Source organism: Notothenia rossii, assembly GCF_949606895.1.
Source record: "Notothenia rossii genome assembly, chromosome: 3".
In the NCBI taxonomy this organism is placed as follows: Eukaryota; Metazoa; Chordata; class Actinopteri; order Perciformes; family Nototheniidae; genus Notothenia; species Notothenia rossii.
The window spans coordinates 65,952,160-65,971,983 of NC_136901.1; the positions used below are offsets into that span (position 1 = coordinate 65,952,160).

At 38.6% G+C, this 19,824-nt stretch overlaps 1 protein-coding gene across 1 annotated transcript in view; it reads left to right on the forward strand.

Annotated features, from left to right (window-relative positions):
- Nucleotides 1-2,735: 2,735 nt before the first annotated feature.
- gabra4 (gamma-aminobutyric acid type A receptor subunit alpha4) overlaps nt 2,736-19,824 on the forward strand; it is a 29,437-nt gene continuing 12,348 nt past the window's right edge. The window contains exons 1-5 of the mRNA XM_079671559.1: nt 2,736-3,161; nt 3,269-3,387; nt 4,456-4,523; nt 18,567-18,787; nt 19,438-19,520. Coding sequence (XP_079527685.1) covers nt 3,073-3,161; nt 3,269-3,387; nt 4,456-4,523; nt 18,567-18,787; nt 19,438-19,520 — 580 coding nt within the window. The 5' untranslated portion in view covers nt 2,736-3,072. The remainder of the gene's footprint in view (nt 3,162-3,268; nt 3,388-4,455; nt 4,524-18,566; nt 18,788-19,437; nt 19,521-19,824) is intronic.

Sequence of the window (19,824 nt, forward strand, 5' to 3'; positions counted from 1 at the left end):
TCAAAGTCAACGCTTTTTTGTAAGTGTTTTTTGGTTCGAAGCCTGAAATAAGATCTGTGGTTAACACACGCTTAAGAGATTTTCAAATGATGTTCTCCAACATCAGTGATTATCCCAAGTGTGAATGTCCGAAGCTTCTCTGTGTCATTCAAACGTTGGTTGTTAACAAGTGACTTACAGAGAATACCAGAAGTCATCACCTCGACACAAGACCGCCTTTAGCTTAGCGATGATGAAGTTTTAATAGCATTATGTTAGCTTTTTACTTCTGGCAATTGCATTTATCCTTTAAAAATCATAAAGTGGTGTTAATATGTGGAGATTATTCTGCCGAACAAAATGTTTAAGTATCATGAGTGTGTGTTTGCCACAGATCTTATTTCTGAAATATACAGAATTCCAATGGGAAAATCTCATTGCTTTTTGTCGATGCTTACTTTAGGGTCGGCCTAGAAAATGACGTTGTCACTGTACCACTCTACTACCCCTTGGCAGACACACAAAGCCAGTAAATGATGGAAAATAACTGTTTGGATGACATTGCATGGACTATGTCAGAAAGCTACATTCATTATAGATGTGCTGGTTTAGGATCATACCTCATATATGTATGTTGTTTGGAGCTAAAAGTGATACTATCATAGAAAATACTGAAATTAGGTATATTAGGACCTCATACTTCTACTTGAGTCAAAGTTCCACTTCTGTTTACCGGTGAGGGAAAGAATAATAACGAGGCGTATTGGACTGCTAGTCTCCAAATCTGTATCCCCAAAGTTAATGAGATCTCGCTGTTGCTGCCATACTGTAAAGACAGCAGTCTTTCATGTGGCATGAGATCCAGCTAACAAGCTCTCCTGGAGTAGGTGTGAGTGTGTGTGTGTGTGTGTGTGTGTGTGTGTGTGTGTGTGTGTGTGTGTGTGTGTGTGTGTGTGTGTGGGTGTGTGGGTGTGTGGGTGTGTGGGTGTGTGGGTGTGTGTGTGTGTGTGTGTGTGTGTGTGTGTGTGTGTGTGTGTGTGTGTGTGTGTGTGTGTGTGTGTGTGTGTGTGAAGTCAGGTTGGGACTCTCTGAAGGCTGTCATCGGGCCCCGCGCGGATCCTACAGGGGAAATGTAACGTCCCTCTGCTGCCGTGGCCCTCAACCCCTCACAACAAAACACAGCAGAATCAGGGAGCTACTGTATGCCTCACCTTGTCTTGCTACTCCACACACTCATGCGCTCACACTAATACAAAACTAGGTTATCATAGCAGTCATTTCTGCTGCAGGGCATATCAACAGAAAAAACCTGTTTTCAAGGGATCTCAGGACAAAATGTATTGGAGAGAAAACACGATTAAAAAAACAGCGAGTACAATAACAGAAATGAAATTACGAACTTGTAACAAATCTTTAGAGCTCCTGACACCACAAATGTTAACACAATATTACATCATGTAATTTAAACCCAACAGATTTACAAGGAAAGGTCAATGTGGCATAATAAGGCCAATGTGACTTTTCTAAAAAGTGTGACATTTCCACATTGGACTGAGCATTGTTCCTTACAATGTGCTGAAAGTGATCTCGTGAAAAGAACATATTGTAATGAAGTGTCTAAGAAAGAAAAGAAACATCACTTGGATGAATTCCTGCCCTCACAAAGAGCATGAATATTACTCATCCCCCACAGAGCTGCCCTGCACTGGAGCATTGTGGGAGGACCGGGGTGGGCGGCGGTGCAGGGGGGCTGCGTTATAAGACTCTCGACATGACTTCAGCTTGTAACGTATCAACAAAACGTTTCCTCAGCGTTCCTTCATGCTAAGTGGCTTCTGTTTTAGTCCAGTCTGTGTGTGTGTGTGTGTGTGTGTGTGTGTGTGTGTGTGTGTGGGGGGGGGGGTGTGTGTGTGTGTGTGCGTGTGTGTGCGTGTGTTTCTTTTAACTGTATGCACTTCAAAACTAATCAGGAAAGCCAGTATGGTGGAACCCAGAGACATATTGTTTATCCTGCAGGATTTAACCGCACTTCACCTTCACATGCACACACACACAAACGCACACATAAAGAGTGAAGGTCTTGCGCTTGTCCCAGGTGCAGAGAAATCTGTGAAGCAGCATGTGGCTTGTCCCAGTTCCTCTACAGTACCTGTGTGCCTTTGTGTGTGTGTGTGCGTGTATGTGTTAATATGTGTGTGTGTGTGTGTGTGTGTGTGTGTGTGGGTGTGTGTGTGTGTGTGTGTGTGTGTGTGTGTGTGTGTGTGTGTGTGTGTGTGTGTGTGTGTGTGTGTGTGTGTGTGTGTGATTGCGTATTGCGACAAGACTGACCCATTTGAATCTTAATACAGGCGCTCGCCACCAATGCATTCCTGAAACTAGTTCAACTTGTAGGCTGGGCTGCAACGGGAGTGACGGACGCTGATTGAAGCAGGGGGTCAAAGGGCACGCAAGGAGCCCATTTAGGAAAATAAATCTTTAAAACTCAGAGAAATCGAAAGAAAAAAGGTATTTTTGAAAGGTCATGAAACCTGTAATGCTTCGATTTTTAGGTAAAAAACAGCTATTACCATCCTTTTCTTTCTAGTTTCAGAGGCGGGAGGAAGTCAGAGATGTGACCGGTGAAGTCATTTTCAAAGCAGTGCATGTCTAATCTGTGTCCTGACCATGTGTGTGTGAGAAGGAGAAAGCAAACAGAGAGGAGAGATGGGGGAGAGAAAGGGAGGGCGGGAGGGAGAGACAGGGAAGCAAATAGAGAGGGAGAGAAGGAGATAGTTTCTTTCTGTGGATGCAGCACCAGCAGCTCGGATCCGGATGAGAGGTGACCGAGGCTGGGGGTGAAGGTGTGTGTGTGTGTGTGTGTGTGTGTGTGTGTGTGTGTGTGTGTGTGTGTGTGTGTGTGTGTGTGTGTGTGTGTGTGTGTGTGTGTGTGTGTGTGTGTGTGTGTGTGTTTGTGTGAGAGACTTCAGGAGCGGGAGAACTTGCTCCCTGTGTGCCTCCGATGTGCCGCCGAGGACCCCTCCTCCTGTTCCCCGGGACACGGCAGGCATCTGGCAGTGGTGAGATGTGAAGAGGCTTGAAATATGGCTTGCAAAGATGCATTCTGCCAAGAAGAAGGAGACGGTGGCAGCGATGCGCCCGGCTTTTGTTCGGACCCTCTTCTACTTTTTGTGTTTGGTGACTTGGTGAGTGGCACATTGACGTTGTCCAAGAGGCTGGCACCGCGACGACACAGAGTTCTTTTTTCAAAATATGAAGTTATGGCACCATAATCTTTTTTTTCCCTTTCTAGTGTAAGGAAAATCTCTGGACAGACAAAGAAGGATGAAAGGATCTACCCGGAGAATTTTACGCGCATTTTAGACCGACTTCTGGACGGTTATGACAACAGGCTGCGACCTGGATTCGGAGGTAGGCCTATGTAAAATAATAAATAAATAAAAACATTTAAAATGTATTTTTAGAATATTGGTGTGCATTATGAGGCAATTTCGTTATGAAAACTACCAATATATATGTATATTTATTTGACTTTTTTGTGGGTGGTATGTTAAAATACATCTATAAATGTAGGTGTAAACTTACTTTAAGCCCCAAATAAATCCTTAATGGGAATATATTTCACCCCTGTAACACTCGAAAATTCCCTTAAACTGTTTTAATGTTTTTTATTTATTATTTGTTTTAACTTTTGTATGCCTTACAAGCTTAACACACACCATCCATTGCGATAAGATAACTGCAACTCATTATTGAGCACTGAATTTACCCAATATCTCAGTGTATTTGCGGAGCCTTTTATTGCTAATCTGTATTTAATGGATTAGCGATGTTAAGGCCCCTTAAAGAACATTAAAGCGGAAGTAACTTCCACATAACCATCAGATGAGGCTATGTCTTGTTCAGAGAAAAAAATAATGGCAACAATGTCATGTTTTTGTTAACCTCCTCTGTGTGGGAGATGTAGAACATGTTGCTTCATGGTCATGTGTGTCACTGTACACGCAACGCTTTAGACTTAGCCACTGCAGTTACATAACCTTGTGTATGTTGCTGGACAAACGCTTAATGCATGAAAGTTCAAATGCTCAAACTACGGATTTGGTTGTTCTGCACATCGTTGCATGGTAAGAAGCAGCCTCGTTTGGTTCACAGTGCAAACAGCCTGTCAACACACATGCATGCAGCGACACCAGCTTATCCCTGCATTTATAAACAACGATATAATGTGCCTCCACATCCATTCACTGGGGGGGGGGGGGGGGAAATCAAACAGGATTATGTTTAACATCGTTAAAGCTATTTTCTTTCATTCCCATTATGCAAAGGCACTACAACAGCTCTGGATGAGCTATTGCATGTATTTTAGGTTTTATGGGCTTTAGGTCTTTAAAGTGTGATTAAGACTGAGGCTGGACTGTGACATGTAAAGGATTTGAGCATTAAATGTAACATTGGTCTGTTTCATTGGTTCAATAGGTCCTGTGACTGAAGTCAAGACTGACATTTATGTGACAAGTTTTGGACCTGTCTCGGATGTTGAAATGGTATGCACCCCAATTTTAAGTTTACAAGTGTGTGCTTTGTTAATGATGTGATCTTGCAATACAGTATGGAAAACACAGTTCACTTTTTTATTTAACTTATTTGATTTATTTACTACCTGATATGTCTGTATTCTGTTGATAGGAATGTTGTAAAGGGAGGGGAAACAGGGTTAAAAGTGTTTGCTGTCTTTGATGTTACTGGTATTTACTGTTTCATTTGATGCCACTTGCAAACGGAAAACCAATGAATATAATGATAATACTAATTCCACAAAACTGGTTTTCTGATTCCAGTTAAAACAGAAAAGCACAGGCAAGTCTTACTACTCTCATGAATGGATCACTAAAGGCTTCGGTGTATAAGCCCAGGGGCCTTAAGTTTATGGGGTCCCCCTCGTCTTCACCTACAAAATGTCACTAAGGAGTCACCAGACTTTTGCAGGTCTGCCTTGAAAAAGAGATCAATGATCTCAATGGGATACACCTGCATAAATAAAGGTTTGAAACCAACTAGAAAGGGACTCAAAATCATCACAAAAAACATCCTCAAGGAAACACAAATTACTTAAAGTAAACCAAAAATAACTACAGGAGATACGAAACAGCTCAAAAGATGAACAAAGAAACCTAATAGGCAACAGTCAAAACTTCAATCAGATTAAACAAAAACAACTGCAAAGAGATGAAACATTACTACAAAGGGACAGAGCACCAACAAAGATACTCAAGATGACGACAAATAAATAAAAAACAACATCAAAGAGACATACAATGACTACATAGAGACACACAATGACTACATAGAGACACAAGGGGTCTAGAAAAAAATACAATACAACATCAAAGAGACAAAAAAACAAACACAAAGAGACACAATATGAGTAAAAAGAGACGTAAAATGAGTACAAAGAAACACAAAACGAATAACAAAAAACACACAATGACTACAAAGAGACATACAATGACTAAAAACAGAGACAACAACTATAGGAAACCACCATAGAGGCAAATTGCAAATGGACACAATATAACTACTTGGAGAAACCGAAATACAACAATGAGACACAAATCAAATAAAAGAAGAAAATAAACTACAGTATCAACAAGTCCTCCAACTCATACGACCAAATATGCCGATTATTCAGGCCCAATTATTAAGACCAAATATGTCGTTTGTTCAAGCGCTTAATACGTCCTATAATTACGTTTTAAAGTGTTCGCCCTCTTGTGCTCCCGTTGAATGCAAACGCTACAGATGGTTGTTTATTCACAAATAACCAGTGCTTGAATTGGAATAAAAAAGGTGCCAGTACTCTAAATCAGCAACCCTTTCAAGTCAATTTATTTATACAACCCAAAAACAAGTATTTGGCTCAAAGTATATACTATAATGCTGGTGGGTTTGTCTCTTTACTGTATATTTTAGAAACGACTCACTGTACCTAAAGAAAATGACTCCGGGTGCATCTGAGATTAGAGGGGGTGCAGTGGTAAAGTGCTATTTTTATAAGTGGGGGTGGACCTCGAATCCTATAGGGGGGTCCGTGGGCAGGCTCCCCCGGTAAGATTTTTAAATGTTGGACTTAAATTCATCAATCTGGTGCATTTTGAGGGGGAAATAAAGAGACTACACCCATAGGTTATCAGCCTCTCAGTCTGACAGGAGAGGACTCTCATCCCATCTTGTTGTTGGCGGTCTCTTGGAGAGACAAATGTCTATCAACTGGGTATCTCCCGAAACATTTGGCAGCAGGCTGTGGACGAAAAGAGAACATTATTAGTATTTCTTAATAATACGAAAAGAACAGTTAGATGGATTGCATTTACTGGGAAATAAAAATAAAATAGGACTTGCACAACAAAGATTGATGACCTAACTGTTTGGTATATTTAAAGTGGACCTATCATGCTATATTTGAATAATATAGTGTAGGACCATACCTATATAAGGCATATTTATACTTTTTTTATTTTTCAAAATACCAAACAGATCATGCATTTTAGCCATTCCTCATTTCGCTCAATTTAACACTGTCTTTGCGTGGGCTGATTCTGTGAGAACAGCACCATCTACAGGCCTGGCATATGTAATACAGCGTTTCCAGCGCTTTCCAACGGCAATGTCCGTGGCTGTCTCCTCCTGATTGGTGGAGTTGGCCCAATAGCCGTAGCGCCACTTCTGTGACGTCATAGAAGTGTTCAAATCTGGATCAGTCTGTATCAGATCCGTTGCAGCCCCTTTTTAAGAGATTTTGGTATGGAGTAAAATAGATAGGGTTGTGTTTTCTGACACTTGGTTGGTGAGTTCCCTGGAACACCGGGGACACATATTCATGTATAAAAGACGTACAAAAGTGTATTTTGCATGATAGGTCACCTTTAAGTTAAGGTCTTCTTTTGAATCAGAAAAAAACGTTGGGGTTATCCACAGATAAATATGAAGTCTGACAAAGTACTTAACGTCCAATATCAATCAATGTTTATTTATATAGCCCAATATCACAAATGTTACATTTGTCTCAGTGGACTTCACAGTTTGTACAGAATATCAGTATGACAATACGACACCCTCTGTCCTTAGACCCTCACATCGTACAAGGAAAAACTTCCAGAGAAAACCCCACAGTTTAAAGGGAAAAATGGGAGAAACCTCAAGGAGAGCAACAGAGGAGGAATCCCTCTCCCAGGACGGACAGACGTGCAATAGATGCCGTGTGTAAATTGAAAAGATAATACATTTGCAACATTGGTAGTCCAAATGTTTGGAAATGCATGTGTGTATAATAAGAAGATGAATCCACGAGGATATCCATCCAGGACTTATGATCCAGGACCACAGCCACGACTCAAGATCCAGGACTCGCAATCCATGACACAGGACCGCAGGATCATCCATGACTCCGGATCCCGGCGTATATAGACACCAAAAAGAAAGAAATTTGGGGAAGCTGGGTTAATCGGAACATGAGAGTACACAGGTATAGACAGAGAGAAGGAAGAAGTAAGATGTCCCCCGACAAACTAAGCCTATATCAGCAAAACTAGGGGCTGAATCTAATCAGCCCTAACTATAGGCTTTATCAAAAAGGAAGGTCTTAAGCGCACTCTTAAAAACGGATAGGGTGTCTGCCGTCCGAACACAAACTGGAAGCTGATTCCACAAAAGTGGAGCTTGATAAGAAAAGGCTCTGGCTCCCATTGTACTTTTAGAGACTCTAGGAACAACCAACAACCCTGCATTTTTGGAACGCAATGCCCTAGTAGGACAATAGGGTATAATGAGTTCTTTAAGGTAAGATGGCGCCTGCCCATTAAGGGCTTTGTAGGCGAGAAGAAGAATTTTAAATTCTATCCTGTGTTCTATAGGGAGCCAGTGTAAGGCAGCCAGAACAGGAGTAATGTGGTCCCTTTTCCTAACTCTGGTTAGTACACGAGCTGCAGCATTTTGAATCAGCTGAAGCGACTTGACTGACTTCTTGGTACACCCTGATAATAAGGAGTTACAATAATCCAGCCTTGAAGTAACAAATGCATGGACTAGTTTCTCTGCATCGTTTTGAGGCAAGATATGCCTGATTTTTGCAATGTTACGTAGATGGAAGTAGGCGGTCCTTGAAATTGATTTTATGTGGGTGTTAAAGGATAAATCCTGATCAAATATAACACCAAGATTCCTTACAGTCTCACTGGAGGCCAAATTAATGCCATCCATAGTTAATATATCTTTAGATAATTTGTTTCGTAGATTCTTCGGGACAAGTACAATAACTTCAGTTTTGGTCATGTTTAACATCAGAAAATGTAAGGTCATCCACGTTTTTAAGTCCTTGAGGCAGTCTTGAATTTTATTTAGATGATTAATTTCATCAGGCTTGATTGATAAATATAGTTGAGTATCATCCGCATAACAATGAAAGTTTACAGAATGATTCCTTATAATATTGCCTAACGGAAGCATATATAGGGTGAACAAAATAGGTCCAAGCACTGAGCCCTGTGGCACTCCATGGCTAACTTTGGTTTACATGGAAGATTCATCGTTGACACGTACAAACTGAGAGCGTTCAGATAGATAGGACCTAAACCAGCCTAAAGCAGTTCCCTGTATGCCAACTAAGTGCTCTAGTCTTTGCAATAGGATATCATGGTCGATAGTATCAAATGCAGCACTAAGATCGAGCAAGACAAGAATAGAGACAAGTCCCTTGTCAGAGGCTATTAGAATGTCATTTGTGACTTTAACCAGAGCTGTCTCTGTGCTATGTTGTGTTCTAAAGCCAGACTGAAAATCTTCAAATAAATCATAGTTTTTTAAGTAATCACACAGCTGTTTTGCGACTGCTTTCTCAAGAATTTTTGAGAGGAACGGAAGATTAGAAATAGGTCTATAGTTGGCTAAAACCTCTGGATCGAGGTTGTGCTTTTTAAGAAGCGGTTTTATCACTGCTACTTTGAATGATTTTGGAACATAGCCTGATAATAAAGACATATTCATAATATTTAATAAAGAAGTGCTAATTAATGGAAAAACTTCTTTTAACAGCTTAGTTGGAATCGGGTCTAAGATACACGTTGATGGTTTAGAAGAGAGAATCATTGAATTTAATTGTTCAAGGTTTATGGCTGAAAAGCATTCTAGTTTACTATCTAGTGTAATATTATTAGAACTTACGTTTCCGGGAGCTGTTGATAACACTATACTGGTCAAAGGCAAGAGGTCATTGATTTTGTTTCTAAGAGTAACAATTTTATCGTTAAAAAAGCACATAAAATCATTACTACTGAGTGCTATGGGAATAGAAGGCTCAGTCGAGCTGTGGCTCTCTGTCAGCCTGGCTACAGTGCTGAAAAGAAATATTGCATTATTCTTATTCTCATCTATTAATGAAGAGTAGTATGCTGCTCTCGCTTTACGCAGTGCTTTCTTATATTCATTGAGAGTAATATGCCAAATTAAACGAGATTCTTCAAGTTTAGTGGAACGCCATATCCTTTCAAGTTGTCTCGACTTTTGCTTTATTTTGCGGGTTTCGGCATTATGCCATGGAGCTAATCTATGTTGTTTTATTTTCTTCTTTTTCAAAGGAGCAACAGAGTCTAATTTTATTCGCAGCGCATCTGTAGCACTATCAACAACATGATCAATTGGGGTGGTATACATTTTGTATAAATTTCCTCCCCTACATGCAGACATGCTATCGAGTTAAGTATTGGTGGAATCTCTTCCTTAAATTTGGCTATAGCACTAACAGATAGGTTTCTGCTGCAGGAGCTTTTGGCTAATGCTTTGTAGTCTAGTAACAGTACTTCAAAAGTTACTAAGAAATGGTCGGATAAAGCAGGATTATGCGGTTCGACTAATAGTTGCTCAATTTCAATACCATAAGTCAAAACAAGCTCATGAGTGTGATTATAGCAGTGGGTTGGTTTATTTACACTCTGACAGAAACCAACAGAATCTAATATAGAGTTAAATGCAACAGTAAGGCTATTTTTATCATCGTCAACATGAATATTAAAGTCACCTACGATAATTACGATAATAAGAATTCTGAATAAGGACCTGGTGCACGGTACACTGTAACAAATAAGATTGGCTGCAAAGTTTTCCAGGTCGGATGCGTAAGACTGAAAATGAGGCTTTCAAAGGAGGTATAATTAAATTTTTGTTTAGTATTGATAAGTAAACTTGAGTCAAAGATTGCTGCAACTCCACCTCCTCGGCCCGTGCCTCGGGCAATATGAGTATTGATATGGCTGGGTGGAGTGGCCTCATTTATGCTGACATATTCTTCATGTCTCAACCAAGTTTCAGTGAGACAGCATATATCAATATTATAATCTGATATTAAATCATTTACCAGTATTGCTTTAGATGCTAGAGATCTTATGTTTAAGAGACCACATTTAATCTTCCTGTTTTGTTGCACTGTAGTAGTTGTTACATTTACTTTTATTAGGTTATTATGTATGAAACCTCTATTAGGTTTTACCTTAAATTGTCCTTGGGCAGACACACACACCGTTAATATTGGGTATTTTATTGGGGTCGGGATTCCTATGGATGACTGCCTAGGAGAGAGCGCAGAGAAGCGTGTAAGACTGCGACTCTGCCTCCTGGTCTCAACTCCAGTTTGTCATGGATTAAGTCCACAGAGCCCTGAAATGTTTGCCGAAATGAGATTTGCACCTTCCAAAGTAGGATGAATGCCGTCTCTCTTAATCAGACCAGGTTTTCCCCAGAAGGCTGTCCAATTATTCACGAAGCCCACATTGTTTGCTGGGCACCACCAAGACAACCAGCGCTGAAATGATGACATGCGGCTATACATGTCATCATTGATCAGATTGGGGATCTGCAATATATTGCATAGTTTATTTTGGCACTTGACAATCACCTTCCCTGAATTTGAGTCAGGTCTAACTAAAGTCTGATTTAAGGGTTGTTTATATTTCACATCATTAATCAGAATCTGCAAAGTAACTAAAATACATTTAGTGGAGTAAAAATACCAAGGTAACCTCTGAATTGTAGTGGAGCAGAACAAAGTAGTACATGCTGCTGTAACAAAAACATTTCCCAACTTGGGATCAACAAAGTATATCTTATCTTATCTTATCTTAAGATGATCGATGGCTACTGCCATATTTGCAAAATTTGCCTCTGAACCTTGACAAGTGCATGTTTCAGGCTTACCAATGAACAACAGGAGGGGTCACAGACATAAGACCAGCTGTTAAATAAAGCTCTTCTGACCTTAGGTGTCATGTGGGTATGTTAATTCACCCATTTATTAATTATATGTTTTAAATTGGATAACACCACTGTGTTTCGTATCCCCTAAACCTCCAGGGTGTACACAGTTTAATATTGGCAACTTCAAATTGTGGGAAATACGAAGACCTCTTATAAAGAGACGTGCCATATAATGTTGCGAAACACACAATAGCCAGCATGTGTAGTTCTGGGGGGGGGGGGGGGGGGGGGCTGGACCCGTCCAATTCCAGTTTTGGAAAGTCTGCCGTGGTTCCATTCCATTTCAAAGAGCTGTTGACGCTCAGCGTAACCTTGTCGCACTGCCACTCCAACATCCAATCACAGGGCTTGATGACTAACCACAGGGTTTGTAAAGCAAGGCGGATGTTGTAGTCCCAAACGATAGCTGGGGATTCTGGGTAGTGTTTTTTCTTCGGAAACTGTAGTGTCTAAACTCCTAAAAAACTATTTGTTTCTCTGAATCGAAGTTAAAAACACAAAAGCATTTTACACAATTTAAAACAATCAATATTGTGTAATCAACAAGGATAAACTGATGTTTTTTAGTGGATGAGTAATGCAGATATCACTGTGTAATCATTTGACAGTGAGGGGAATATATCCGGTTTTGTTATGAAAACTTCGAGACCATGGAAGCTGCATACACGTTATCCTGACGAGACCTCAGATCACCTTCGTAAATATCTATCAAACTATAGATCCTACACCTCCACTGGACGTGGATTCTAAAAGTACAATATACACTTCTCGCTAGAAATCTAATCAAAAAGCATTTTAATGGCCAAACTATTCTACAATTTAGGCATTTCCAGAGAGGGTTATTTGTGAATAAACGAATAAACGGGAGCATGTCGTTTCTTACACGACCGCTAGAGGTGCTACACTTTAAAACGTGGCTATGGGTCGTAATTTAAACTGCTTAAACAATCAACCTATTTGGTCGTGTTTTTTAGGAGGACAGGCTGGTATGTATGTCTTGCTATGTGTAGAGGTGGTGGGGCCTTTTGCATGCATAATCCGTCCATGCTCTAGAGCAGTGGTTCCCAACCTGGGGGGCGCGCCAAAGATCGCAATACATGATTGTCACTAAAAGCCTTTTCTCTACATTACAATAAAATATAAAAAATAATTGATTGATTAATTTGAATAAAGATTCAAGTTAGTACTGTGGCTATTATAGGCATAAAAATAAAAAAATGTATAATTCTTTCTTTAATAGAAATGTTTCTTCTGCCTGTAAAGTGACCAAACCAGGCTTGTCTGGATAAGCGCATTTTTAAAACATAGTCATTGTCCATGCCGGTTTCAGTTGGATTATTTTTCAAAGTTGCTCCGATCAGATCGATCTCCTCCATTTTGTAGATTATTTATGACTTTTGAATCCATTTTAACACATCGGCAAAATCTGGCTTACTTTGAACATGTGTTTTAAACAGTTTAATCCCTTTGTAAATTGTTTCCACTTCCATTGTTTTCCGTCCTTTCATTTCTTCATACAGCGGGAATCCAAATTAATGAATCCTGAGTCCAATAACCATCAAAGTCACTCCAGTAGTGCTCCTTAATTACGCTTTCATCCTCCTTTAACAAAATACTTCACATTCATCCAGTTTGTGACAGTAAACTTTAATTACCACTGATAAATATATATATATATATTTATATATATATAAACAAAACAACACAATATAATAAAAACAGTTGCAATAATAACATAATATGGTATGATCAATTATACCCTTTTGTTTTTGCTCCCATATTTCAATTAAAATCAATATTGGTGGGGGCTCTTTTGCAAAGATAATCAATACACCACCTGACAGTTGTTTCATTTTTACATGGCAAAACGTTAATATGTTATTAATGTCAAATGTTATATGTTGTATTATATAACATACCTTTAAATAAATGTTATATGTTGTATTATACAACAAAATAGACATTTATAACATTATAAATGTCTATTTTTAAATAAATGTTATATGTTGTACTAAATAACAAAATAGACATTTATAACATATTATAAATGTCTACCTTTAAATAAAATATTAAATACCTTTACATCCCAAACAGAAGGTCAAAACGGTATTTCGCTTGTGAGATTCAGATTTCGCGGGTGTGCCGCGTGAGGCAGTGATGTAACCATAGGGATGTAACGCCAGGTTGATGCTGTGATGTAACGCCGCGTCGATGCTTGCGTAATGCGGAAGTAGGATCTAAACTGGGAAAAACGATAGACGCGTCAGGGCCGCATCTATCGTTTTTCATCGACGCGGCGTTACGTCACAGCATCAACCTGGCGTTACATCCCTATGGTTACATCACTGCCTCACGCGGCACACCGCGAAATCTGAATCTGACAAGCGAAATACCGTCCTTTTAAACGCCGCATAATATACAATATAATAGTGCTTCTTTGTCAATATGACTGACGACCGCACTTATGCAGTGCTGAGGAATGTTAATTCATCATTTAATATTAATTCCTGATGGATATAAGAGGGATACATTAGCAAACATCTGTATATATCTCGGTATCATTAAATAATGCTGTTAGATAAATGAAGTACACAGTAATAGTCAAGGTTATATTCAATATTCTGCACTTACACCAGCTGATAAGATATTTAAAACGTCTTTTGTTTGTCCTGAAAACGACATTTGAGGATACACACAGGCTATTTATAGATGATAAAACACCAGTAATACAAGCTCAGGACGACATTTGAGGATACACACAGTCTATTCTGATAAGATATTTAAAACGTCTTTTGTTTGTCCTGAAAACGACATTTGAGGATACACCTTTGGGATACACATAGGATATTTATAGATGACACCAGTAATACAATCTCAGGACTCTTCGATATGGCTTTGATTACAGGATCGTTTACTTTCAGTCAACACATCCTTAGGAAAGACAAAAAACAACTATTCAATATCCTGCTTTAACGCGACCGCTATAACTGCTGAAGATGAAGTCTATGACGCTATCGCTTAGAGCTAGGTCGATCCTTGCGTAATGCGGAAGTGGGCGTGGTTAAATCTAAACTGGGTTGGAAAAACGATAGACGCGGCCCTGACACCATTTCAGCCCAGATTTAAACTCCTGGCAGGACAAGCTCGAGCTCGATTCTCGCACTGAGCCGAACAAAGTGAGTGAGGGACTGCAATATAAGAGGGAAAGAAAGAGAAACTTTAAAACTGTTCAATTATTATGATGTGTAAAGACTGATATTGTTCTATAATCGTCTGAAACTTTTAAGTCATGGCGGCAGTGGGAGACAGTTGTTCCAGGGTGGGTAGAGAGGCCTGGCTGGTCTTGGGAGTGTGGAAGGCCTTGGATTCCTCCTGGGAGAGACACAAAAATCAGTGTGAAGCAAAAGCAGGTAAAGTTGTCAAAGAATATGCTGGTAAAAAGCTAGAGCGGCACGCAACAAACCGTTCACGGCAACAATCCGGCAGGGAATGAGCGCAGGCTGCAGACTTTCATAGTGTGGCTGACGAGCAGGTTGCAGGTGTGGTTGATTGGAGATTGCTCCCAGCCGTGTAAAGCATACCAGCAGGCAGAGAGAGAGACACACAGTAGAAAGAAACACATACAAACACTAACAGGGGTTTCAGGGACGGGCAGTGATAGACGGTCCGTTCTTCTATATGTCTGTCTTTGGTTTTCTAAGTGTTATTCGATCCATATGACAATAGAGATACGTATGTGCATAAACAACAAAAACACTTGGGGTATAATGTTCAAACAATGTTATCACCAAACATTTTAAGAATGTTTTTAGAGAACGTTATCCTACCTTTCAGAAGTACATTCTAGGAACCAAAACAAAACTTCTCGATGAAACCATTCCTAGAACAATGAATGGTAACATTCTCAGAATGTTTTTAGAACCAACAATGTCTAGCTGGGAACTCAGACATGCCTACGCAAACATGCAATATCATGAATTACGTGCTTGTTTTTTTCTAAAAAGGAAAATGTGGTGACATCAGATTTATTTTAAACATCCTTTTCAAACAAATGCAAAAACTTTGTTTTTTAAAGCGCACTACAAATAAATCTGACGTTGACCATGACCCTGTTAATATTTCGCATCACAGGAACATTTTATAAAAAAAATAATAACCTCCTGAAAACATTATCCAAATGTTGCTTCAAAAATGTTCTTCTTTGGTTATCATGTAACATTGAGGGAATGTTCTATAAAAGAACATCTTTAATGTGTTACCCCAACAACGTCCAAAACACATCCTTAGAATGTTGGAGGCAAAACATTCCACCTTTGTTGACTTATCACATTAACGGAACATTTTATAAAACACTTTCTGTCATCTCAGGCCTCAATAACATCCTGAAAACCTTTTCAGAATGTTGCTTGGAGAATGTTCTTTATTTGTTATCATGTAACATTGAGGGAACGTTTTATATAGAACTTCTTTAATGTGTTACCCAACAACGTCCAAAACACGTCCTTAGAATGTTGCAGGCAAAACATTCCACCTTTGTTAACATATCACATGAAAGGCCTCAATAACATCCTCAAAACATCCTCTGAATGTTGCAGTTAAAACGTTATGTCTTAGTTAACCTTAAACCTTATAGGAACATTATTTGAACAAATAAACATCCTAAAAAGGTTCTTTGAACATCAGATTAAAACATTTCTTTAAAACCTTGTTAGAACCAATAGGTAACGTTAGCCAAAGTTGTGAGAACGTTCCCCGCTAGCTGGGATGTATTTATTATAAACGTTAGTCCTTAACATCTATCACTGTGTATATCAACATTCAAACATATTTTAAAAGTTGAACAAACCCCACACAGCTGTGTGAAATGTTGACTTTATTTAATCATTTCAGTAAAAACTAACGTTCATATTTCTCTTTTTGATTATAATACTGATGAATGTTCAAAACAAAGCACTTTGGAAACTTACCACATACGTTTTAAAATGCTTAATAAGCACCGTAAGTTTCATGATATAATTTCTCCGTCATAATCGGTTGTTTCCATGAACGGCCGACTGTTGTGTGATAGCAAATGCTTCGGCTGCAAGGCATTGCGGGGCAGCATTTTCTCCTCTCCTTTTGGTAAGGGAGGTTCAGTGGTTCCTAAGCTAAAGGAGGTTATAAAGGAAGTTTGAAACCTCCTTTCCTATCATGTAGAGAATTTGAACGGCACTTATTATTAAGATGTATGCGCTCATACATCTTAAGAAAGTTATCACCAAAAATGGTAAGAATGTTTTTAGAGAACGTTATCCTACCTTTCAGAAGAACATTCTGGGAACCAAAATAAAACTTCCCGCTGAAAAGGTTTTAAGAAGAGTAGGGCATAATGTTCTAACAATGTTATCAACCGCATCTTAAGAAGGTTATCAAAAACATCTTAAGAAGGTCATCAAAAACATTTCAAGAAGGTTATTACCAAGCATTTCAAGAATGTTTTTAAAGAACTTTATCCTACCTTTCAGAAGAACATTCCGGGAACCAAAATAAAACGTCACGCTGAAAACGTTTTAAGAACAGTAGGGCATAACGTTCTAATAATGTTATCACAAACATCTTAAGAAGGTTATCAAAAACATCTTAAGAAGGTTATCACCAAACATTTCCAGAATGTTTTTAAAGAATGTTATCCTACCTTTCAGAAGAACATTCTGGGAACCAAACTAAAACTTCCCGCTGAAAACGTTTTAAGAATAGTAGGGCATAATGTTTAACAATGTTATCAACCACATCTTAAGAAGGTTATCAAGAACATCTTAAGAAGGTCATCAAAAACATTTCAAGAAGGTTATTACCAAGCATTTCAAGAATGTTTTTAAAGAACGTTATCCTACCTTTCAGAAGAACATTCTGGGAGCCAAAATAAAACGCCCCGCTGAAAACGTTTTAAGAACTGTAGGGCATAACGTTCTAATAATGTTATCAAAAACATCTTAAGAAGGTTATCAAAAACATCTTAAGAAGGTTATCACCAAACATTTCAAGAATGTTTTTAAAGAACGTTATCCTACCTTTCAGAAGAAAATTCTGGGAACCAAAATAAAACTTCCCGCCGAAAACATTCCTAGAACAACGAATGGTAACAAACATTTCTAGCTCGGAACTCACACATGCCACCGCAAACATCCAATATCTGCTTACAGCTTATCATGAATTAAGTGCTTGTTTGTTTTTTTCAAAAGGAAAATATGGTGACATCAGATTTAAAAAAAAACATCCTTATCAAACAAATGCAACAAGTTTGTTTTTTAAAGCGCTCTAGAAATAAATCTGACGTTGACCATGACCGTGTTCATATTTGCCATAACAGCAACGTTTTATAAAAAAAGAATAACATCCTGAAAACATTTTCAGAATGTTTCTTGGAGAATGTTCTTCAATTGTTATCATGTAACATTGAGGGAACGTTTTATAAAGAACATCTTTAATGTGTTACCCAACCACGCCCAAAACACATCCTTAGAATGTTGCAGGCAAAACGTTCCACCTTTGGTAACGTATCACATTAAAGGAACATTTTATAAAAAACTTTCTGTCTCCTCAGTCCTCAATAACATCCTGAAAACATTTTCAGAAGGTTTCTTGGAGAATGTTCTTCATTTGTTATCATGTAACATTGAGGGAACATTTTATACAACCCTTTCTCTCATCTCAGGCCTCAATAACATCCTGAAAACAATTTCAGAATGTTGCTTTGAAAATGTTCTTCATTTGTTATCATGTAACATTGAGGGAACGTTTTATAAAGAACATCTTTAATGTGATACCCAACAACGTCCAAAACACATCCTTAGAATGTTACAGGCAAAACGTTCCACCTTTGTTAACATATCACATTAAAGTAACGTTTTATAAAAAAACTTTCTGTCATCTCAGGCCTTAATAACATCCTCAAAACATCCTCTGAATGTTGCAGTTAAAACGTTATGTCTTAGTTAACCTTAAACCTTATAGGAAAATTATTTGAACAAATAAACATCCTAAAAAGGTTCTTTGAACATCAGATTAAAACGTTTCTTTAAAACCTTGTTAGAACCAATCGGTAACGTTAGCCAAAGTTGTGAGAACGTTCCCCGCTAGCTGGGCCTGCTCTAGAGTCTATAATATGTGGGAGGCAAACATGATATTTTACTTACCAGACTTTGTTCCAGATCGATGCTGATAATCATGAACTCATATCATCCCACCTGCAAACCTACCTGACTTCACATGTTTGTCTTTGACATTTGCAACTTTTCCCGCCTCAGGAATACACCATGGACGTTTTCTTTCGGCAGACGTGGGTGGACCGGAGGTTGAAGTACGAGGGCCCGATAGAGATATTGAGGCTGAATAACCTTATGGTGACTAAAGTGTGGACACCGGACACTTTCTTTAGGAATGGGAAGAGGTCTGTCGCTCACAACATGACGGCCCCCAACAAACTTTTCCGCATCATGAAAAATGGCACCATCCTATACACCATGAGGTACTGCAGTATACTCCACAACCGTGTACAATCTATTGATGCTAAACAATTAATTAATAATATTCAAAGTAAAATGTTTAGCCTGAACTCGACAGCTATTCTCCATGGTATCACAACGATTTTTGAGGGGGTATCAGCTCTTCACTTTCTTTTTATATATTTAGTTTTTTGTGCTGATTTTAAGCTTTTGAGCAGATTTGCTGTGAAATCAAAGCCAGTGGCTCATGATGTGCAAACAGAGCAGAGTTGTTTGGAGGCAGAGCGGAAGGGACCAAACTTTTAAATTCAATATAACAATCTCATAAAGTCTCATTTATGTTTTTACTGGAGATGGCTGAGTTTAAGTATATGAAGACCTTTTGTTGACCCTCTAGCATATTACTGATACGTATTTATATCAGAAGAATCAACCATAAGCTCTACCTTATGTGACGTATTCTTCTATTTAACATATTAAAAACAGTACATGCTAACATTTAGCACACATGTTAAAGTCACCTTTATATGCTGATCAGCTAAATCTATGGTAATTTACATAATGTAAAAACTCTGGTGTTGCTATCCCTGAATATTACACACTTTCTTAAAGCATTTGTGTGTCTATTTGGACACTTACTTTATGGAGATGTTCTTTCTCTGTATTACAACAGGTTGACCATTATTGCCGAATGTCCCATGAAGCTTGTGAATTTCCCCATGGATGGACATGCGTGCCCCCTCAAATTTGGAAGTTGTAAGTCTTGCATAAATATGGGTTTGTGTGTGTGATTGATACGAAAAAACGAATATAGATAGAGAAAACAGTGCCTTTACTCCCAACTATTCAAATTTGAACCTTTCTTAGAAAAAATTGTGCAAAGAAGTAGCATTGAGGTTTAACATTAAATAAATTCTGCTAATCGTTGGAAAGACGCTAATTAATCCAATAACCGTAAATGTATTTGCATTCATCAAATATAGGTAAGCAATATAGTAAGTGCAACCCGCAGTGCGGTAAAATGATGGCCCTACATGTAATATTTTGTATTATTAACCAT